The 24,336-nt window shown below is 43.0% G+C and overlaps 1 protein-coding gene across 1 annotated transcript in view; it reads right to left on the bottom strand.

Moving 5' to 3' along the window:
- The window catches only part of PIP5K1B (phosphatidylinositol-4-phosphate 5-kinase type 1 beta), a 281,029-nt gene that overhangs the window by 96,190 nt on the left and 160,503 nt on the right, over positions 1-24,336 (bottom strand). The window contains exons 5-7 of the mRNA XM_081103450.1: positions 19,836-19,953; positions 10,519-10,671; positions 6,375-6,674 (exon numbers count right to left, since the gene is read on the bottom strand). Coding sequence (XP_080959576.1) covers positions 6,375-6,674; positions 10,519-10,671; positions 19,836-19,953 — 571 coding nt within the window. The remainder of the gene's footprint in view (positions 1-6,374; positions 6,675-10,518; positions 10,672-19,835; positions 19,954-24,336) is intronic.

Genomic DNA, 24,336 nt, shown 5'->3' with positions numbered 1-24,336 from the left:
ATTTCTTATTCTCATAAGAAAATCTGGCTTGGTTAGGCCTGGACATCTATGTCCAAACTCATTTTCTCTCAGACTAGAGCAGGGAAGTCATGGGCCCACTGTTTCCCAAGAAATTCTGATTTATGATTCTTTCCAGCTCAAACTAATTTTGCTTCTATGAGTTGGTTTTAGTTATTTGCTCATAACTTTAATATTGCCTTATGTTCCTATTGCAATGGCATCAAAATAACTACTATTATAGATAGCAAAATTCATAACTTAAAACAAGTAGAAACAGATCATGGGATTATAGTGTTTATAGAACATAATTTGAAAATCAGTGAACGTATCTATGCCTTTTTAAATTTTATCTTTATTGAGAATATTACAGATGTTCTCCATACCTCCCCATTGTCCCTACATGTGAAATCAATGATATACCTCTCCCCTTCTCGTTTAGCTGAAGTCTAAAAATATCCAATTCCTTCCTGATAAAGGCAAGAGCATAAATGTAAGCACTGTCATAGTAAGAGAGATGTCTTTTAAGTCTGAAGCACTTTTTTCCTCTTTAATTATCACTGGGAAAGCAACCAATATTAAAAAAGGGAGAGAGAGAGAGAGGTGTCTAAACTAAATGCAAAAAAAATTAATGCTAAACAAAATTATAGCTGAGGGATAAGCCCTAGCCATAATGCTAAATTAAATATTATAGAAAATAACCCACATTGCAACCCATACAAATATGCCCATAGCTGAGAAGAATCTGAATTACAAATTAGAGCTTGCTATACTTAGATAGAAAGATCCCAGTTTGCACATCAGAAAGTCTCAGTATTTTTAAGATTGGTTTCATTAAATACTGAGAACCTATTAATATTTATGGTGACAGACATTTGTGTGAAAAAACTGGTTCCACACTATTTAAAAATTAATAACTTTACTGCTCAACAAAAATGATAATAAATGTAAAATAAGTCATTTAGGTCATTAATTATCAAGACTGTGCCTGATAGACTCCCACTTGAAGGAATAAGATTTGGATTATAAATGCAAGTTCTCACTAATATTCTTTGTCAATGTTATTTCCCCAGAATTATCAATAAATATTTCAGGATGTAACAATTTATCAAATCAATTAAATGATATGAGACTCTTAAGATTTTTATAAATAAGTTATGTCAGAGAAGAAATAATTATAGAAATTAAAAAGACTATGAAAATAGTTTCTAGTTGTTTTTCTAAAAGTAATACATAAATTCCCAAATAAAAGAGGTTTTTAAAATGACAATCTTGTAATATATATTGAATGTCTACAATAACAAGTACTACAGTGCAGAGAGGTAAAGGAATGAGCTTTAGCAAATGGTCCAGCAGATGAGGCATGCATGAGACGAAAACTTGTGCAGAATGTGTCTAGCACAGGGGTCCTCAAACTACGGCCCGCGGGCCACATGCAAATACAAATATTGTATTTGTTTCCGTTTTGTTTTTTTACTTCAAAATAAGATATGTGCAGTGTGCATAGGAATTTGTTCATCTTTTTTTTTTTTTTAACTATAGTCCGGCCCTCCAACGGTCTGAGGGACAGTGAACTGGCCCCCTGTTTAAAAAGTTTGAGGACCCCTGGTCTAGCAGATCAGAATGGCTAGAGACTAGGAAGTGCTCCCAGAATAGGAAGAGAAGGCTGACCAAGGAAGCTAAAGGAGCATCTGGAGACGGCAGGGTGCATCTTAATGTTCCAAGTTAGGAAGCATGGGCTTTGGCCCAAAGGCAGTGGAGAATCTCAGCTAGAGGACCTTAGGGAGCTGGTGACCTGATCAGAGGGTCTTTTTGGCAGCAGCACTGGGGATGTGTTGGAAGGCAATGCTACTGAAAACTAGTCCAGGGGCTACCACAAAACTCAGGAGATGAATTATCAGGGTCTTAATAAAGGCTGTACATGTAAAGAGAACGGGAAGATCCAAGAGTTATTTAGGAGGCAGCCTGGATAGGACATGGTGATTTGCTGAGTCTGGAGAAAAAATAAGAGAAGGAGAGATGGAAGGAAGGGAGGGAGGGAGGAGGGGAAAGGGAGGAAGGATGGAAGGAAGGGAGCGGTAACTTCAAGATACTGATCTGGGCAAGTGGCTGCATAATGACCATGTCCCCTGGGCCAGGGAAGACAGGAAGAAAAGCAGGCTTGGGGGAAGATGACAGGCTACATAGGAAGAGCAGTTTTCAAATAGGACGCACCTCTCAGCTACTTGGTTACATGGGGACCATAGGGAATGGCTTGAATAAATCCTACTTCCTGTTTTTGATAGCAAGTGACCTGTGATGTCCTGGCATGACTCTTACCCTGGGCCAAGTTCACTTACGGGTGTAGATGGCTGTCACAGCAGGCAGAGGGTGAGGCCAATGGAGAGGAGCTGCTTCAAGAAAGGGAACCTAATTATTACATGTCCATTTCCCCCAGATGCAGCCAGTGGGGGAACAGCAGCATGGGGGTTGGAAGAACTCCAAGAGCTGGATCCCTGCTTTTGGAAAGAGACCTTTGTTTGAATCCTGTGGGCTCTGCAGGGTTGAAGCGTAAAGTGAGCTCAGTTTTCTAAAAGAGTTCCGAGTGGCCAGTATACTATGTGGAGGAGTTGGCCATAGAGGGACAAGGGCCGAAGGCTGAACTGGGGAAGCCAGGGAAAGGGACCAAGGGTGGGTGGGGAAGACGGCATTTGTCACAGGGTTAGGAGGCTCATCGTATCTGTCTGGGAAGAACAGAAAAGCTGGGGTCCAAAGGTCTGGGATGCTTGGATTTGCCACTTCTAAGCTTCAGAGGGAGGACCCTGGCACCACTAGAAAGGGGTGTTTGACATTATCTGGCTCCTGACTGGATTTCTCTCCTGCTTCACATGCTCTCCCTCACTGTCAACCACTGCAACACCGGACAACCCCAGTTCAGAGAATGCATCGTGCTATTTCATGCCTCACTTACATTGTTTTATTTTCCTAGAAATAAACTTCTACTGCTTTGCCTGCCTGGAGAACGCTTCTCATCCCCCAAAACCAAGCTATGACTCACCTACTCTGATCCTCACAATGCCTTAGAATAGAATCATTGTACTTAATATACTGTATGTCAGTTTATAAAAAATAGAGGTCATTGGCCTCCCAGTGGCACCTGGTAGGTCTGACACGTGAGTGAAAGGATGTGTCCTAATAAGGGTCTAGCGCACCGTTCCCTGCCGGGCTGCTGACACCATAGTGCAGCCCCTCGATTGATTTGTTTCTAGAGCCTCAGCTGGACCGCCTCACTCAGAGGAATATTTACAGCACTGCTTTCCTGCTATTGGGCGCTGGCATCGGCCCTGGGTGACCTTCCAGTCTCCCTGAACGCACAGCACCTCGGCCAGCACTAAAGCTCAGTTCTGCAAAGCGAGAGAGAGATATGAGGACAAGAGATGCTCTTGGCAATGCCACCCACAGATCCCATACCAGGAGTTGGCCCTTCAGAGGATGACCTGAAGAGAGAGAGGGATGACTGCTATATGGCTCTGGGGTGGGTCTCTCTCTCTCTCTCTCTCTCTCTCTCTCTCTCTCTCTCTCCCTCTCTCTCTCTCTTACTCTCCCTCACTCTCCCTCTCTCTCTCCCCCCTTCCACTATCTCTCCTCTCTCCCCCCTTCCACTATCTCTCCTCTCTCCCCCCTCTCTGTATGTATGTATATATCCCCCCTCTCTCTCTGTACGTATGTATATATGTATGTATGTGTGTAGGGAGACACTGAGCTCCAAGGAATTTCTGAACTGTTGCGTGTGGATGGGCAATTTTTCTGGGAAGACACCTTTAATCACACCTTTAATCAGTTTTGCTAAGAGGTCCATGATGATTACATACTAAGGCCTCCCCTTCCAGAAATGTGCCTTTCTTGAGGCGGTTCTGCTCAGAGAACCAACTGCTCACTTGAGATCACAGAGGCCTTGGTCACAGTCCAGGCAGATCATGGAAGGGACTCAGATCCCCGCAGACCCCAACACACACACACACACACACACACACACACACACACACACACACACACACTGCAGCACTTACACGCTCCCACACACCCCAGAAAAGCCATTCTGAAGATAAACGTTGTATGCCATTTAAGGAAGGTCCATGGTTCTTCTACAAGATCACGTGCAATGAGTGGGAAGAGCGAGCCTTAGGATACCTCTACACTGGCCTTTATGCTCCTCAGAGCAACAAATATTCCACACACAAAACGGCAAATCTCCAGGGTCTCACTCCTGATGAAAAGTCATGTTGATCCTGTTCTATCGATCTTGGCCTCAGGAACGGTAAATAAACAGACAAATCCTGTGCCATGGCTCTTTTACATTTGACCTTTCCTTTTTCTGGCATAGGAGCCTGTGGTTTTAAAAGACAGCAGGAAAAGGTTTCCATATTAAACAGGCAAGAAGCCTGCGTGCGCATGCGCTCACACACAGGCACTAATAGAAAGCAAATCTAAAACTGGCGAGGCTTATACTAAACTCTGGGGAATTGAGAGTCACTTTTCACCCACATCCTGTAAGGGCAGAAAAAGCACAGGAAAAGGTTTCTATTAAAATGTATGGTTTTTTTTTTTTCTTTTTTAAGGAAAAACATAAATCATTCATATTCATCCAGATATCTGAATAGCTCAGCTGGACATTTTTTCCCCTTGGTTCCCACTGTTCCCCCGCCTCACTTCTGAAAGGATAATTTAAAAAAAAATCCTTACAGTAAATCTTTTACATTTCAATTGTTAATAGCACATGCTTTGTACCCAAATAGGTGTGGGCTCTGCCACTGACTTGCTAAGTAATGCTGGGCAGGTTTCTTAACCTCTTTGAGAACCTCACTGTTCATGGACTAAATGGGAGTATGAATAGTACTGACTCCCAATGGCTGCTGAGAGAATGAAATAAAATGGTGCATTAAAAACATCCTAGATTACCCCGGCACATTCTGAGCATTCACTAGATGGTAGTTAAAAAATATAAGCTAGGGAATAACATCTCTATCAATGAAACAAACAATTCCATGGACACATCTTCATGCGTTATCAGACATGTTGAACGTGTAGACAGAAAAAAAATCAGACATGGTGGGGCTGTTTTCTCAGTGAGAATTCCCCACCTTACACACTACATGGGTGGTCAGATGCCCTCCTCAGCTTCAGGGGAGCTCCAGTCTGGCAGAGAAGGGTCCTCCCTCCCTGGGAACACTATGGGCCATCTGCCCAGGCCCACAGAGGGCCCAGAAAGCCACAGCCTGGGAGGCATCCCTGTTCCCAGTGACCAGGCCCGGCGAGTCCCACCTGCTCTTCCAGAAAGCCCTGGTCAGACCCAAACCAACATGCCTCCTGGCCATCTCCGCTATGATGACTCTCCTAAGTTCATCTGAGCCAGGAAATGATATGCTGAGAACTTGTTAATGAAATGATCATCACCCTTCAGAGCCCATCAGAACTGCATTTTCATCTTTGTCTTCAAAAGGACTTGTACCTACTTTCTCCAAATTCACCATGTCAACAAAATCTTCCCTGGGTTTTGGCCTTACACTTTTTTTCTTTAAGTATTGAAGGCTGGGGACTTTGGACTATGAATTCCTCCTTCCTTTTGACAATCACTCTGGCGGAGTTTGGGTAAAATGGTGTTGACTCTGTTAAGCCTCATTCCTGATCACCTCTTATTCAGATCACATAAAACACGTTCAGCAAATGGGTTCACCACATGGTCCCCATCCACACCTGACTTCCAGGAACCCACTTATCAATCCCACCACAGACCTTTTCTCTAAGCTTCTCTTGCCTGTTGGAATCTTACTTCATCCAAGATTTCTACATGGTCTAATCACTGCTTTAGACCTAAATTTCTTTAGCCTCTGGTTTAACTACCATCCCCACAGCAGAGGATGAAAAGCAAAGCAAATCTTTTTTCATTTTATAAAAAAAAGCTGACTTAGCTTATTAGTAACCATCAACAGACGCTCTAGACCAGTGGTTCTCAACCTTCCTAATGCCGCGACCCTTTAATACAGTTCCTCATGTTGTGGTGACCCCCAATTTCATTGCTACAAATTGAACATAATTAAAGCATAGTGATTAATCACAAAAACAATATGTAATTATATATGTGTTTTCCGATGGTCTTAGGTGACCCCTGTGAAAGGGTCGTTTGACCCCCAAAGGGGTCGCGACCCACAGGTTGAGAACCGCTGCTCTAGACAATTCCCTCATCATCCACAAATCCCTCTGACATCAGGGAAGTGTGAATCAGCACCAGGATTTGGGACCAATGGGATTCCATGTATCGGCTTGGCACATTTCTTACAATTTCTTACATCACTACAGGTGACTTTTCAAAGGAAATCAGAGCAACAGCATTTCCTTACCCGACAGTCTCTCTGAAGAGTTTTCATGAGCGCATTGTATGTTTCTGTATCAAAATACAACCCTTCGTGCATGTCTTGTAGGAAATCTAAGTCTTTAAAGGTGGGGTTGGACTTTTCTCTCTCTTTTCGGGATGCTCTTCGCTTGTAGGTCGAGCCTTTCAAGTCGTATGTAAAGTGCATTCTCATGGAGCGTGGCAAGACATTGTTCATCACCACGATTCTGATGTTAATGCCCCCTGATTGCATGCAATACAGTCCATAAAATTTTGGCAAAAGAGTCCTTGGATTCTGGTTTAAATTCTAAATAAAGAAAAAGAAAAAGATGATTAAAATATCCTATTTTTACCAAATAAGCTCCACTAAAGATGCATTTTCACCTATTTTAAAAAAACAGAACACGATTGTCTTTACTAATGGCCATTGCTAAAAGTTTGCTGTCCCTAATCTAGTTCTTCAATTGGCTTATTTCAATAGCAACTTTATCATTCTAAACTCAAGACACTAAAAGTAGCTGAATTAAAAATGGACAGAAAGTCCCAAGTTAGCTCCAAGTAAAAAATGGGCAAAGAATTGATTAGTGTCGTGTGTGACTATTCTCTAAGGTAGTCAAAGACAAAATTAATTGCTTGGGAATAAGGGATGAACATTTTAAATTTTAATAGCTCCGGAAAAACTGTCTTCCGAAATGGCCAGTCCGATTCACAGGCACACTTTGTAAGATTACACATTTTCATCACTCTTATCAGTGCTGAGTATCATAACACACTCATTGTAAACATAATTGGTGAAAAATGAAAACTTTAAAAAATAATTTGAACATCACTGATTAGAGAAATGTAATATTTCTGATTTATATTTAGGTACCTCAAAGATAATTTTCTGCTAACATCCATTCCCTTGCTCACTTAGGTTTTTGTTCTTGTTGGAGTCCTTGATATAGTCTAGATATTTATCATTTTCCTATTCTCTAGGGAGTAAATATTTTGTCCCAGTCTTTTTTAAATATAAAAACAAAGAATACATGCCTCTTTTTGTCCTACTTTAAAAGTAGGTGAGAAAGGAATGGCATATATATAATGAAAAGTCTCTACTGTGCCTGATCCTTCCCCTAATTCCCAACTTTTGAGGAAACTAATATTCCCACTTTCGTTATATCATTCCAGAAATATTCTATGTGCTTATCTTAATTTTGTGCTGCTATTTTTTCATTATATAGATGTTTTGTTTTTTAATGTAGTAACATGCATGAACTCATTTCTTGGTTTTTTTTGGCTTCTTGTTTAACAAAGCGTTTTATATCCTCAGGTTATAAATGCCTTCTCTTCCATATCTTTATAGTTTTGGTCATTACATTATGTTGTTACACCATATGAAATTAATTTATGTGTGTGCGAAAGATCTAAAACAGGAATTTAATTTTTTTCTTCAATGTGACATAGCCATTTATTGACAAGTCTATCTTTTCCCAATTGAGTTTAAGTTCCTCCTATATCATATGATAAGTTATCAAAGCACATGCATCTATTTCTGGACACTTGATTTGAAGCCACTGATCTACTTGCCTACCACATCTATAATTTTAGTATGGCTTTATAGAGTTTTGATATATTTAGAGCAGGCCCATCATTCTTTCCCCCAAAATGTTTTGTCCGTTCTTACAACTCTTCCCTTCCACTGTTTAATTTTTTAGGTGCTCTTAAAATAAAACTTGTTTTCACATGCAAATGAATCAGCTTTTTCTAGGAAAACATGATATTGGAATTACACTGGATTATATGCTTACTTGGGGGTAATTGAAATCTTTACAATACTGAGTTCAGAAATGATGCATATGTCTTTACTATCTTACATCATTTTTATGTCCTTAAATAAAATTTTTTAACTTTCCATCATATTAGTCTTGTACATTTCTTTTCATAAACATAAGTATTTTAGAATCCTTATTACAAAATTTTGCAGGGATTACTGGTCATATGTTATAATTACTTTAATTTGCTTTCCCAATCAGAATTATAGTATGTCTTATCTTTATTTTTCTAATAATGTTCCTTATATTATTCTCATTATGAATGGAATCTTTCCCCCCCCTCATATTCTCCAACTCTATATGATCTACATAATACATGGATTTTGTGGATTCTTAATACCAGTTTATTTTCTTGAAATTTTGCTGATTTTCAATTTATAATTTGTAAAGAACAGAGTTTACACTTTCCTTCTATTTCTGTATCAAACATTTATTGCTAAGAATTCTAGCAAATATATCAGAGAAAGGACCATTGATGAAGGACATCCTTTTTCCTTTCTATCATTTCCAGTGAAAGGGCTCTTGTTCTTCTCAATGAGATATGTGAATTCTTGGAGACTGATAAAGGTATAAAATATGAGTATTCACTTACTTATTACATTAAAAGACCTCCCTGCCAATTTTTAGAATTTTAATTAAGAAAAGATGTTGAATTTCAAGTGTCTTAGTTTCTCTTCAATGTCTATTTGGAAAACTGCATGATGTTCCCATCCATTTCTTGTTAGTGGGATAATTATATTGTTTGTTACACTAGCATACATGACTTGGATAAAACCACTTGTTCAGCTAAATTTTAAAGTTTTACTGAGTATTTATTAATTTCAATTTAATACTCATGTAAGAGACTAGTCTATCTAGAACTACGGAAGCTTAGAACTATAGACATTTAAGATTTGCTCACTTAGAGGTTAGCCAAGAGTGTGATGTTAGTTTGATTCCAATTTTACATTACTCTAAAATGTGTGTATAAATACAATATAGCCAAAAGGACATATACCAACTTATACCAAATATTAGTAATATGCATCTCTGGGAAAGGAATTATGGATGGTTGCATTCTTTTTCCTTTTCTGTATTTCTTATATTCTCTAACAGAAAGAAGAGAATTTGCTCAAAAATAAAAGCTATTCATTCAGGATCAAAACCTTTTAAAATCTGTGCACCCTGTCATTTAAGATTTGTATTTAGATGTTTGATCGCTCTAGTTACATGTGTGTCAGATTTACAGCATTTAATGTAGTCTCTAGCAGACTTTGGATTTAAATAATCTTTTACACATAAATGAGCTGTGTGGCATCTCATCAATTCTGTTTTGAAACAAGGGCGACAGTTATCTCTCTCAGCAAGTGAGCAGCAGGACTGGGGGCTTGAAATCTAAACTGCTTCCTGTCGCCATTCCAACCACAGATCTTAATAACTGTCATGAAGGTACCAATACATGAGAGGGATGAAGATGAAAAGGTTACTTAGGAAAGTGTTTATTTTTGAAAAATTTAGACTAAATGTCTAGTAAATTCACCTAGACTAGGTTACTGGTTGTTTGTCTCTAAAACATTACATGAAAGGTGATTTTCATGTCATTATAATTAACCTATGAAATTCTAAATTATAGTGATTATTCTTGAATGCATGCTGGTACATAGTGCAGGGGTTAAAGACACAGCCTTCTAGAACCCTACCACTTGCATTCAAATCCCACCTCTACAGCTCACTCCCTGAATTACCCCTGGCAACTTATTCCATTTATCTTTGTCTCAGTTACTCATCTACAAAATGGCAATGACTGAAGTGTCCAAGATTGCTGTGAGGATTAAATGTGTTAGTACAAGAAAAGCACTTGTAGCTGTTCTTAACATAGTTTAGCACTCAACGAATATTAACCACTCATGTTATTAGTATGTACTGGGTGCAAGGAGTTTGCAATGAATGCATAGCTTCCTTTATCTTACATCCTCTCTCTCTCTCTCTCTCTCTCTCTCTCTCTCTCTCTCTCTCTCATCACAACCACCACATAAAAAAGGCATTTCCCAGCTTTTAAAGATTGAAAGGACTAAGGCTCAGAGGTTACCTTGCTTACTCATGGTCCCACAGTCAGTTAATGGCAGAGCTGGGATTTGAACCCAGGGCAGAGCAAGTAACAGCTATGCTCTACTACTCAGTTCTATTTTGCTTTTCAAATCTTGTCAAGAAATGTCATAGCATAGTCTAAATACAAAATAAAGTTCACCAGAGAGAAAGAAACATGCCAAAGAGTCACTAAGAACACACACAGAAATACACTTTTGAAGAAAGTAATTAAATCTCAAGCAGAAGCTTTAATTATGTGCAGCTACTTACCATGTAATAGCCGGGCAGCAGCTTCTGAAGGAACTCCGCCTCTTTATGCTGAACTGTTTTGATAATAAATTCATCATCACTGGTCACAAAAAACAAGGACCCACTGGCTCCGGGGTTGGACAGCTCTATCAGCGGCTCATTGCAGAGGGAATACTGAAGAGTAAGGAGGAAAACCACAGCATTACCTATCTGGCCATTTGGAACCAGGCAGCGCTCTCCATGAGCTTTAAGAAGAGGCTCCGGGTACACCCAGAAGGCTCTGTGTGAGATGTCAGAAACTTTAATTGATCCATTTATCTTAATAATACTTTGAGGGGACACAGACATGCCCTTCCCACCCCTGGTGTTATATGAGAGAATCATAAATCATCGCATGTATTCGATGAGATAGCGCAAACAGCAGTGTTGACTAAGGTGCTTTGTTCCCAACAAGTGCCCATAAAATAACAACTAAAGGTCGGATCCACCCTGTGTATTTGTCACTTGAACACTGACACCTGTTCTCATGATTTATTCTCCCAAAGGGTGTTATCCACTCAGGGCTTCACCAAGGAAATGTCTCTAACATCTGTATCTCCAGCCCAGATCTCTAAGGACTCCAGACCTGTACACCTAACCTTTTATTGGATATTTTTTACTTAGTTATATCACAAACACTCCACATGCGACGAGTTCAAAATCAAATTCATCTCAGGACTGTGGCACCTTTGTAGGAATTAGAAAGAGGTGCCTCTTTCTCCTGGCAGATGTAGCAGTGGGCCAGTTACAAGATTGGTGAGTAGGAGGACTAGATTCCAGGCTCCATCCCCCCACCGTGGCCAGTATTCTTGAAGGTGCACACCCTGCACAACCATGCATGGCCACTCTACACCTGCCTCCTGCCGCATCCTCCATCTTCTCCTTTCTCCCCGCCTATCATAGGGAATGGAAGCATCTTTGTTCCCAAACACTTGGGCATTACCCTGAATGCCTCACATTTCTTCACCTTCCATATCCATACTCTTGATTATACCGACCCCCTTCACGACATCTCTTTTGCCAATACCCTCAGTTCAACGGTTTCATCACTTCATGCCTTGATTACCTTGGAAAATCCCACCTTGTCTCAGCTATCCACACTCCAGCCCTCCAGTGCATTCTCCAACAGGAAACCAAGGATCTTTCTAAAATACAAATCTGAGCATATCCTTCCATGCCTTCACAACTTTCAGTGGTTTTCACTGTCTACATAGAAGATAATACCCAAGTTTTTAGAACAGATGTTTTAAGGCCAGGAAAGGCCCAGCTCTGCCCTGCAATCTTTTCTCTCTTCACTTCCCTCTTCACATTCCAGCTCTAGTCATAGAGAGCTGCTTCCCATTTTACCAAGTGTGATGCACACTCTTAACTACTAGCCTTTTGCATTTTCCTCTACCAGAAACAACCTCCAGACTACCTTCACCTGGTTGACGACCACTCCATCATGAACTCATTCAACATTTAAAACGCCTATTGAGCCTGTGTCATTTCTCAGGCACTCATGAAGCTTATATCCTAGGAGAGGAAACAGACAGTGAACTAACAAGAGAATAAATTATACATCAGTGTGTGGTAAGTGCTACTGAGAAAAATGAAGCATGAAAAGGGGGGCAGAGAGTCCCAGCAATGAATGAGGACTGGGCTGCAATAAATTTTCAGTAGGGTGGTCAGGCTTTCCGTGGGAAGGTGGCATTTGAGCAGAGGCCTGTGGAGATCTGGGGCATTTCAGGCCGAGGGAAGGACAAATGCAAAAGTGTGGAGACCTGGAGAGTTCAAGGCACAGCAAGGAGGCCAGTCGCTGGAGCAGGTAAGCAAGGAGGAGAGCTGGAAAGGATGAAGCCAGAAGGGTCGAGCTGGCCAGAGCACGCAGGTGCCACAGGCCACTGTAAGGACGATGGCCTCTTCTCTAGGGGAGCTCAAAGCCCCTGGAGCAGTGTTTCTCAACCTTCCTAATGCCGCGACCCTTTAATACAGCTCCTCATGTTGTGGTGACCCCCAACCATAAAATTATTTCCGTTGCTACTTCATAACTGTAATTTTGCTACTGTTCTGAATCGTAATGTAAATATCTGATATGCAGGATGTATTTTCATTGTTACAAATTGAACATAATTAAAGCATAGTGATTAATCACAAAAACAATATGTAATTATATGTGTGTTTCCCGATGGTCTTAGGCAACCCCTGTGAAAGGGTCGTTCGACCCCCAAGGGGTTGCGACCCACAGATTGAGAACCGCTGCCCTGGAGGGTCTGGAGCAGAGCACCACTCCATCTGCTGTGTGAGAACCCACTGCAGGTGGACGAAAGGAAGATGCAGGGAGCACAGTGAGGAGGCTGTTACAGTGATGTGGCTTTCAGTGTTGCTAGCACTCATGCCAGAAAACTCCCTGGTTCCGCGAGTCTAGATCCACTGCTTCCTGGCATTGGACGTCCTCATCACAGAAGTTACTACAAAAACACCTTAATGGCCTATTTACAGATTGGTGCTCCCATTAGAGCACTGTGAGTGCCGAAACTACGAATATCGGATCCTGTGATACTGCTTAGGGCCTGGGCCTTGCACATGGCGGACATTCAGTAACTTTTTGTCAAACAAATGACTGGACTCCATCAGCAACGAGGGCTGTAAATCTCGCCAAAAGTGACAAAAACTAGCAGAGAGGTCAATTTTTGGTTACTGAGCTCAGCGTTTCACTAATAATCCTCATTACTGACTAGAGAAACACTGGGTGCAGAGCAAAGGTAAGGAGGCGAATATGTGTGTGATCTGACTAGCCCTGGGGAGTGGCAAAGGCAGGGATTTAAAGAACCGCATCCTCTGACGGAGGCCTCTGACCACATGGCTGAACACCCCTCCAAGACTTTCATCTGGGCTTGTGAAGGTCAGAGAGGAGAGGTGGCAGAGAAGGAAGCAGGAGAAACTGGGAGAAAAATGACTAAAAAGCAGTTCTCTAGTTGTCCCTTTTTAGACTCTCTTGCTTTGGCAGCACCTCAGACAAGGGGAACAAAATTCTCTGAGGAGAGAAAGAAGCAAGTGCTTACTGCCTTCCTAAAAGGCACTGGCAACTTCCATCTCCTTCCTCAGCCTCCTTCCTCCTTCCTCGCTTCCTGACGCTCTCGTGCTGGGCAGCACTACCGCCTTGGCCTTTCTGGACAAGTGAGGACAAGGCAGGAAAACAGCCACAGCATCAGACTGCGCACAGGATGCCATGCAAGCCGAGGGGAAGCAGGGGGCACATTCCTGCCGAGAGGGTGTCCGTGTGGCGGGTGGTCGGTGGCAGGGCCCGAGACTCGGAACCAACCGGTGTTTGTAACACGTGGTGCTGCCAGTGGCTGCTTGTGCAACCTGGAGTCTAAGGAATCTCATCTCTAAAACAAAGATAATAATGCCTACGAGAAAGCAGCTGGAAGCTTTTAGAGTGGATGCTTTCAAAATGCCTGGCAACGGCTGACCGTTTAGCTATGGCTGGTGCTAATTTTGATTACATGACCCTATGCCAGTGGTTCTCAACCTTGGCTGCACATTAGAATCACCTGGGAATCTTTTTAAAATCCTGATTTCTGGGCCTCATCCTCCGGAAATTCTGTTTCTTTGTTATGGGGTGGGGCCAAAACATTTGTAACAAAGAAACAGAATTTCCGGAGGAGGAGGCCCAGAAATCAGGATTTTAAAAAGATTCCCAGGTGATTCTAATGTGCAGCCAAGGTTGAGAACCACTGGCATATGCAGTGGAGAGAGGCACTCCACCTGCAACAGACAGGCAGGTGAGGGAGGGCTGGCGGTGCCTTAGGATGCACTGAGGGCCTCAGCCCGACTCCTACGGCAGCGGGCCTGCCCACAGAAAAGCCGAGAAGCAAGAAAAAAAGTGGGCCTTTTCTGCAGTCACAAATTTGAGACCCTGGAAAATAAAGGCCTCAAAGAAGGAAGGCAGGACCCAGACTCTAGAAATTCTGATTCCTTATTCCATGGGGTTGGAAGTCTTGGCTCAGAACCTTCTCATGGATTGAAGCAAATGCTGTGAAAGTACAAAAACACAGAGTGTGGAAATTAGAGGCTGCAAACAGAGAAATGAGGGGGTGATTCAGGCAGAGCTGTCTAGAGAAAACTGGAGTCAGACCTGAACATCTGCTCCCAATTAGTCTCAAATTCTTCTATAAGCAGTGACATAATATGGAGATTATTTCGTGGGTTACTTAATTGTCCAACACTCTTTTATTATGTCATTTATAAATTAGTATGAAGGGGGAAAATGAAGTGTTCTGCCGCATTTTAATAACTTTTCGGGGGTCTCTATGAGCACAGCGTTAGTGTGCAACAAACTGGCGTCATGATACTGACCAGGAATATGACCATTGTCATCTATGATTATATGGTTTCTCCACCTACAATTCTGTTACGTTCTCTTCTAAGCAACCTTCACTGAAAGGCTGCCTTTTAAGAACAAATAAGGAGGAGAGATGGGAACATTTTAATTAGCCACACGATCAACCAGCCCCGTGCACTGCTGGGTTTTATGTGCCTTCCAGGCACTTCCATTTGTGCCGGCTGGTCCAATGTGTTCACTCTCTGGCTTCTGTTTCCTGCGGGGCCTCCCTCCTATACCCTTGGAAAGAACGCAGAGTACAGCCCAGCTGGGCCCTGCCAAGGCACCTTAACAACGTACGCTTGCGTGGCGTGATCCTTTCCCTGCCATTTCTTCCCCTGACTGTGTTAAACATGCACCCTGCTCTCTCTCTTATTGGTATCAGTGAACCTGAAAAGACATCATATAAATCACCCTGGGGTTTTGAAGGAGAAGGAAATGAACCAAAGGCTGTTGCCCAAGCAGAGACGGGGAAAAAGCTCTGGGCCCCTTCGCCTTCCCTTAGGAGGTGTTTATTCAGGAACAAATAAGGAAGAAAAAGCGTTTGCGTGGCTGAGCGGGGCACGCAGAAGCACCTTCACCGAGCTGTCTCACAGTCCAAATTAGGCACGTTTCAACACGACACTTGCAATGGAATAGCATTTTAATGGAACCGAGAACATAAACAGAATAATTCAGGCTGAAATCCAGATGCAACAGCACACAACTAAGGAGAAACACACACACGTCGGGGGGTTCCAATATCAAACCTATCTACAGAGCTACCAGTCACCACCTAATGCTAGCCCCTCCTTCCCTCAGCTTTAGACCAGTCTATCTTCGCCGATTTGGGTTTAAAGAGCCCATCTGACAGATGGCAGGACGCACGTGGTAGAGATTTGCACTACATCCTACTTTGCTCCCCACAGTTTTTCATGGTCCATCTTATTTCATTTTTCTGTGTTTACTTGGGCTTAATGTTTCCAAAATGCGTTTTGTTAGGGCTGTTTGAGCTCTTTGGCTGTATTCTTCAGACTGGATAATCCCTGTTCACAGTTCAATGAGCTAGGGCAGTGGTCGGCAAACCGCAGCTCGCGAGCCACATGCGGCTCTTTGGCCCCTTGAGTGTGGCTCTTCCACAAAATACCACGTGCGGGCGCACGTACAGTGCGAAGTTGACTTAAAACTTTAAGTAAAGTTTATTAAGTTAATTTTAGGGAACGGTGTGGAGTGAAAGAAGATGTAGTGTCGAGGATTGAGAAAGGTATGTTGAGATGGTTTGGACATAGAGAGAGGATGAACGAAAGGAGATAGACGAAACAAGTATACAAGACGAGTATGGATGGGAGAGTTGGAAGGGGTTGACCTCAGTGAACATACCTCAATCAGATTGAGGACGTTTTTTAGCAAAGGCCATCTTAGGAGTACCCTAATTAAGTTAATAACAATGTACCTACCTGTATAGTTTAAGTTTAAAAAATTTGGCTTTCAAAAGAAATTTCAATCGTCGTACTGTTGATATTTGGCTCTATTGACTAATGAGTTTGCCGACCACTGAGCTAGGGAATACCTACCTTGAGCCCACAATTAATGAGAGGCCTGTGACTTAGTGGGTTGGGAAGCATGAGGCCAGATGGTAAAGGGAAAAGAACACTGTGGAGGGGGGGATGGGGAGACGGCTGTTCTGATATGGACACTGTCCCCACCAATGTGGGTAACCTTGGCATTTCCCTTCACTGACCCCAGCTTCAGATGCCTCATCTAAAATGAAAGGTTGGGCTAGAAAGTCTCTGAGGCTCACACCTGACTTTCTGAAGCATGCCGTGTCATACAAAAGACCATTTCCTCAACGGCCACATTCCAGGTAACTGTGTGGGGGCCCCAGATGGGGTGGTTTGGAGGTTGAGTGTCTAGAAGCTCCAAGACCTATAGGGGGAGCTGCCTCAGTCCTGGACTGTGGATCCCCAGTGCAGGGCAAGTGGGTGGCTGTAGCCAATGAGGACCAGGCCATGTGTAACTAGAGAGCCACTGCCCCTGCTGTGTTTCCTGCAGGTCCCTGAGATGGGCCTGGTTATTGAACTGTGTGTACAGTTATAAGGCTGGTGGAAATGGGGAAAAAAATCACACACACAAAAGGTTACTTCCTCCCGGTCTTATCTTTTTCTCCCCTAACTTTTCATTATGGAAAAACTTCCAACATATATAAGAGTAGAGAGAACCGTGTAATCAACATCCATGTTTCTGTCTTTTAGCTTCAACAATTATCAACTCATGGCCAATTTTGTCTTCTCTTCACCCCTAACCACTCCCCTGCCTGGTTCCCTCAGATTCCTTTGAAGCAAATCCCAGACATCAAATCGTATCATCCATCAGATACTTCTTAAAAGAGAAGAACTCCTCCTTTAAAACAGAATACCATCATCCCACCAAAACAATAATTCAATAATGTCAAATATGTAGTCAGTCTCTACATTTCATTCATTTCCTGTAATTAAAGAAAACCTATTTACTTGAATTATATGGCCCTATCTTTTTAATATTCCTGATCAAAACCTCTCCCACCTGCTATACTGGCCTACTCAAAGTCCTTCTAAATGTTTAATGCGTTTGTAGCTTTGGTATCACAGTCACCTCCCTCTGGCCCCTTCCAATAGCTTTCCCTTCAAACCCTTTGTAATTTTAAAATTACAGTTAAACCACATATGCCCATAAGAAGCCCTCTTAATCATTAATCCAAGAGAGAGAGAGAGGAAACCCCCCCCCCCCGCCCCCAATTCCTGGAGCATTTAATGTGTTGCTTCTGTCTTTTTATTTACTGCCTGGTAGAATGGTTCTTTCCCTCATAAACCAATTATTCTAACTGGATTCTAAGTTCTCTGACTATCATGAATTATAATGTCTTAAATCTCCTGATAATTATTAGCAAAGTATTTTAGTTACAATACGTGTTCAAAATAGGCTATAATTTACCTTTCCGCCAGGTACATGAAGACTTTTAAAAATATATATATTTTTATTGATTTCGGACAGGAAGGGAGAGGGAGAGAGATAGAAATATCAATGATGAGAGAGAATCATTGATTGGCTGCCTCCTACACGCTCCCTACTGGGGATCAAGCCCTCAACCCGGGCATGTGCCCTTGATCGGAATCGAGCCCGGGACCCTTGAGTCCACAGGCTGATGCTCTATCCACTGAGCCAAGTCGGCTAGGGTTGAAGGAAGACTTTTGCTTCCAGAAGCCATCAGCTTAGTCTCCTATGCTCCTTTGTGAACACTTTAGCCTCATTATGAAAGTAAACTTTCTAGCTTACAGGCTCATTACTGTGACAGCTACATGAGAACTTGTTCAGAAATGGGCCTTCCCAAAAGAAAGCTGTGCTGTGAGACAGAATGAGCAGCAGCAAGGGCTTCCCAGCCTGGGGGTCAATGGCACAGGAGAGGCCTACTTGGGAGAGGGCAGAGGGGCAGCCATCCCATACTGACTGGATCTGTGTTACGAAATGCAAATGTATGGTATCCCCTTTGCCTGCAGAATCTCAAGGAAATTCAGAGAGAAAATGCATTAATTTCTCACATGTAGCAGAAGATGAGGGATTGATCTTATTTTCAATAACATGATATTAGATCCCAGTGGTTTCTGCAAAAACATTCCTTGAATGACATTGACCCTCAGTAATTACAGAAAGGGAAGATTCTTTGTTTTCTAGCCAAACACACACACACACACACACACACACACACACACACACACACCCCAAATGAGTTTGTGTACTTGAGTGGTTGAGATGGCAGGGTTGAGATGCTGGGTAGGGGCACCTGGCATTTCAATTAAAGGGGTGTGATGAGGCAGAGAGCACACGGACACACATTTCAGGAAAGCAGGATGCCCAGGGACTTTCTACTGAGTTCTGCCTGCTCTATGAAGACTTACTAATGTGCCTTGAGGAACCGGTATTATTTCATCGGGCAGCAGTCATATGATTTTCTTAAGGCCAAACGAAAGAAGCGGGTCATGCGTGGTTCCCATCAGCACAAAGGAGAATCTGCTTGGAATGTAATCATTTCCACTGCACCCAAATTAAAAGATGCATTTTAAACACTGTCTGTGACAAGTGACAAATGTGGCTCTACCTCCTTTGCAAAGCATTACTCCAGGATCTAGCTCAAGTCCTATTAATACAATTCAGAATGAGATGAACCATCAATATTTGATGGCATCCTTCCTTCAGCTTCTTGAGAACTGATTCTGAAGAGCCCCGGGGTGTGAACAGTGATCAAATGACACAATACACCATTTTCTTCTTGAAACAGAAAGAAGTCCCTGACTCCTTGAACAGGAAAAGAATAAATCTCTGAAGTCACATCAGACTACCTCACAGAAAGGCTGTTGTATTGGTGCTGCCGTGCGCCAGAAGGAAGGCAGGGAGAAAAGACAAATCTGAGAATAAAACACGGCCTTGTACCAAATGAAAACACATTTAAAAAGAATCTGTATAAAGAGATTTTGAGAACAAAGACATCCAGTTCCTTTAAAAGGATATTCCATTGTAGGTCAAGGTGAAAATGGTTGCAGGCCAAGGCAGAATTGAGATGAATGGTGTAAATAAAGCAATTAAAACAGAAAGGCTTTCCAAGAGAATCCAATCAGCAAAATTCACAGGAGTATTTAGAACTAATCATAATATATCTGTTAGAATAATTATCTGAAGAAGAAACCAATACCAGAGTTATTTAAGTATCAATCACAATGGCAGATTTTGTAGCCATCAGTTAAAAACTGCAATCAAATCACATGTTCTGAAGCTAAATGTATAATCATTATGAGAGTTGGAGCTTTTTACTACGCTCCAGAGCTTTATAAAATAAGAGACACAAGTCACTTATCACTGTTGCTATGAGACAAATGTTTACATCACACATTTCTGGAAAAGAAGGAAAATTATAGATTCTTACCAAGTAATCATCAGGCTTGATGCCAAAAAGCTCTCTGAAATATCGGAATGCTAGTGGAGCATATGTCTTAAATCTGAAGTCTGGGTAGTGATGTGCTGGGGTCAGATTGCTCCCTTCACTGCAGTTAAAATAGTAAAAAGAATAAGAGAGAGAACATTAGCGAAGACAATTTTGACTTCAAATTCTAGCTCTACTGGTCCGGAGCCAATCTCCCCTCTAAAAAATAGCACACCCTGATAGTGGGTCCCTTGAAGTTCATGTTTCAAAGGCAAGTGGCCATCAGGTAAAAACAGTTGCCAACTCAGTGAGGGCCACTCCAAGCAGGCAGCCCCTGCCAACCACACTGTGTCTTCAGCCTGAGAATTTGTCACCATCCCCCTGTGCTTCCTTCCTGGGGAAATCAACCCACCTTTCTCATGAAACCATAGTTGACTTGCTTTAGGCATAAGATCCAGGGTTTAGTGCGTGGAACAAATTTTAGAAATGCATTTTTTTTTGCCATGAAGTTTGAACACTGGATAAATTCTTTGAACTACAAATAGGTAAAATAATTTTTAAAATAGATGAGAACTATGGAACTGGAAATAGATGGGGCCTGGATCTGTGAAGTCTTCCTTAAATCCATAATTACAGGAAAAGAGACCTTACATTTCTTAGTGATTTAAAAATCCGATTTCCATTCCCACTTAAATCATTTTCTTCCCCCCCCCACCCCCTTCTGGGTTCATCTTTGAATTTTTTTGCAATATTTATGATATATGAAAGGTATAAAGTATAAACCAGTGAATATCCATGACCCCAAAATGCTGCTTAAGAAATAAAATTTATCCATATAGTCGAATCCCTTCTGTACTTTTTACTGATCTTATACCTTTCCTTCTCCTTAGAGCAGTGGTTCTCAACCTGTGGGTCGTGTTTTGGGGGTCGAACGACCCTTTCACAGGGGTTGTCTAAGACCATCGGAAAACACATATATAATTACATATTGTTTTTGTGATCAATCACTATGCTTTAATTATGTTCAATTTGTAACAATGAAAATACATCCTGCATATCGGATATTTACATTATGATTCATAACAGTAGCAAAATTACAGTTATGAAGTAGCAACGAAAAAAATTTTATGGTTGGGGGTCACCACAACATGAGGAACTGTATTAAAGGGTCGCGGCATTAGGCAGGTTGAGAACCACTGCCTTAGAGGCATCCACTAGGCTGAATTTTGATGTTTATGATTAGTTTTGTTTACATGATATCAGATAAGTCACCCAATCTGCCTGTACTTTTTCATTGTGAAAAATAAGAACAATGCTGTAGAGTAATATGATTTTATATAGAGATTCAATATCTCTTTTTGCCACATTCTCGGTGGAACATCAAAACTCTATTCAAGTTTATATGAGTCTGACTTTCATGATAACGCACCGATAAATAAGACTGTATTTCTTTGACTATTATTAAGGCTAGTTTGCACTCTCTTAACTCACACTGGATATCAGTGTGGTAGTTAAGGTGCTCTTAACACCTTGTAGCCCAGGGAGAACTGGGTTCGAGGTCCAGGTCTAGCATTTACAAGCTGTTTCCTGACGCCAGCTACTGAACCTCTAAACATGAAACAGCAAAGGGAATGGAAATGTGGATGGCATGGGAATGGCATGTCGGAAGCCCTCAATATGTTTGAATGACTAAGACTTCATGGGAAACAGTCCAGAGTTGAACACTTCACATGAGTTGACCAAATGTTAAAAAAGGGAAGACAATGACAAAAAGGGAAAATACCTGTAATACATATCACAAAGGGCTAAACTCCTAACATAAAGTGCCCCATGCCCTAGTCCAGTGATGGCGAACCTTTTGAGCTCGGTGTGTCAGCATTTTGAAAAACCCTAACTTAACTCTGGTGCCATGTCATATAGAGAAATTTCTTGATATTTGCAACCAGAGTAAAACAAAGACTTATATTTTTGATATTTATTTTATATATTTAAATGCCCTTTAACAAAGAAAAATCAACCAAAAAAAATGAGTTCGCGTGTCACCTCAGGTTCGCCATCACTGCCCTAGTCGGTTTGGCTCAGTGGATAGAACATCGGCCTGCGGACTGAAGGGTTCCAGGTTCGATTCTGGTCAAAGGTGATGTTTCTCTCTCTCCCACTCCTTTCCACCCTCTCAAAAAATCAATGGCAAAATATCCTTAGGTGAGGATTAACAAACAAACAAAAGAGTTCCAGTCAACACTAAAGAAAAAGACCAAAAAGTGAATTAAAAAAAAAAATAGCCAGAGATATGATCAGGTACTTCACAGGAATGGAAATATAAAGGATTTAAACATTTGAAAAGTTGTTTGACCTCATCTATGTGTGTGTGTATGTGTGTGTGTGTGTATATATATCCTATCTAATAAAAGAGAAACATGGTAATTAGCCATACCTCCACTACCCTTCCCACTGGCTAATCAGGGAGTTATGCAAATTAACTGCCAGCCAAGATGGCGGCCGGAAGCCAGGCAGCTTGAAGTGAACATGAGGCTTGCTTGTTTCAGTGATGGAGAACTCCAATGTTCCCTGCCTGCCGCTGCCGGCCTCTGAGCTTGCAGTTTGAAACACTGTTACAAATATAGAAGCTAAACAAAACCCCAGAAACCTGCTTTCAGCCAGCCCGGATCTCAGAGCTGGAGTTGAAACAGTGTTTCAATTATAGAACCCAAACAAACCAGATACCTGCTTTCAGCAGCAGAGGCCTAAGAGCTGGAGCCAAGCCTCAGAGCTAAAGCTGGCCCAGAATAAAAAATAAAAGAAAAAAAGGAGCGGTTGGGAGCTTCAGTCACCCGCCAACCTGAAAACAGCCCTCAGCCCCTCACCCAGACTGGCCAGGCACCCCAGTGGGGACCCCCAACCTGAAGAGTGTGTGACCAGCTGCAAACAGCCATCATCCCCTCATCCAGGCTGGCCAGGCACCCCAGCGGGGACCCCCACCCTGATCCAGGACACCCTTCAGGGCAAACCAGCCGGCCACCACTCGTGCACCAGGCCTCTATCCTATATAGTAAAAGGGTAATATGCCTCCCAGCACCGGGATCAGCGGAGCCGCGAGGCCTCCTGGCACCGGGATCAGCGTGACAGGGGGCAGCGCCCAAACCCCCTGATCAGCCCTGCTCTGTGTGTGACAGGGTGTGGTGCCCCAACCCCCTGATCGGCCCTGCTCTGTGTGTTACAGGGTGCGGCGCCCCAACCCCCCCCTTCCCCCCCACGGGCCCTGCTCTGTGTGTGACAGGGTAGAGCCATAACCTCCCCATCGGCCCTGCCCTGAGTGTGAGAGTGGCGGTGCCCTAACCCCCTGATCGGCCCTGCTCTGTGGGTGATAGAGGGCGACACCCCAACCGCCCCCCACGGGCCCTGCTCTGTGTGTGAAGGGGTAGAGCCATAACCTCCCCATCGGCCCTGCCCTGAGTGTGACAGGGTGCGGCGCCCCAACCCCCTGATCTGCCCTGCTCTGTGTGTGACGGGGGCGGTGCCCCAACTCCCCTATCGGCCCTACTCTGTGACAGGGGGGAGCTCCCCAACCCCCTGATTGGCCCTGCTCTGTGCGTGACAGGGGGCAGCTCCCCAACCCCCTGATTGGCCCTGCTCTGTGACTGACGGGGTGGCGCTGCAACCTCCCCATTGACCCTGCCTTGAGTGTGACAGGGGGCGGTGCCCCAACCCCCCAATCGGCCCTACCCTGAGCGTGAATGAGGGTGGCATCGCAACCTCCCGATCCGCCCTGCTCTGTGCATGACACGGGGCGGCGCCCCAACTCCCCATTCAGCCCTTCTCTGAGCCCGACTGGGGGCTGCACCTAGGGATTGGGCCTGCCCTCTGCCACCCGGGAGCAGGCCTAAGCCAGCAGGTCGTTATCTCTCGAGGGGTCCCAGACTGTGAGAGGGCACAGGCTGGGCTGAGGGACCCCCTCCCCCCCGAGTGCACAAATTTTTGTGCACTGGGCCTCTAGTATATATATAAAAGCCCAGCAACTGAATGTTGGAATGACCAGACTAACCGGTCAACCAGTCGCTATAACGTGCACTGACAACCAGGGGGCAGATGCTCAATGCAGGAGCTCTACCCTGGTGGTCAGTACACTCCCACAGTGGGAGCACCGCTCAGGTGACCAGGATGAGTGGCACTCCCACAGCGGGCTGATTCTTGCAGGTCACGCCCCCCACAAGTGCATGAATCCATGCACTGGGCCTCTAGTTAATAATAAAATAATGAAAATCAAATATCACTGAGAGACCATTTTACCTATCAGATTAACAAAAATCCAAAATTGTGGGATAGCTCAAGGGAAACTGGAACCCTGAAACATTAGTGGGAAATTGATACTTTTCCTATGGAGGATATTTTCACAACTTGTCAACATTACAATTGTGCATAAGTCTTTGTTCCAGCAAATGCATACTTATACTGTATACCACATATAAAGTAGGCCATGGACACACATGTGTGTCTGGTTATTTAT

Source organism: Myotis nattereri (assembly GCF_964212035.1).
Source record: "Myotis nattereri genome assembly, chromosome: 12".
NCBI lineage: Eukaryota > Metazoa > Chordata > Mammalia > Chiroptera > Vespertilionidae > Myotis > Myotis nattereri.
The sequence above is the reverse complement of the archived record's forward strand: the minus strand, read 5'-3'. Positions and strand labels throughout refer to the sequence as shown.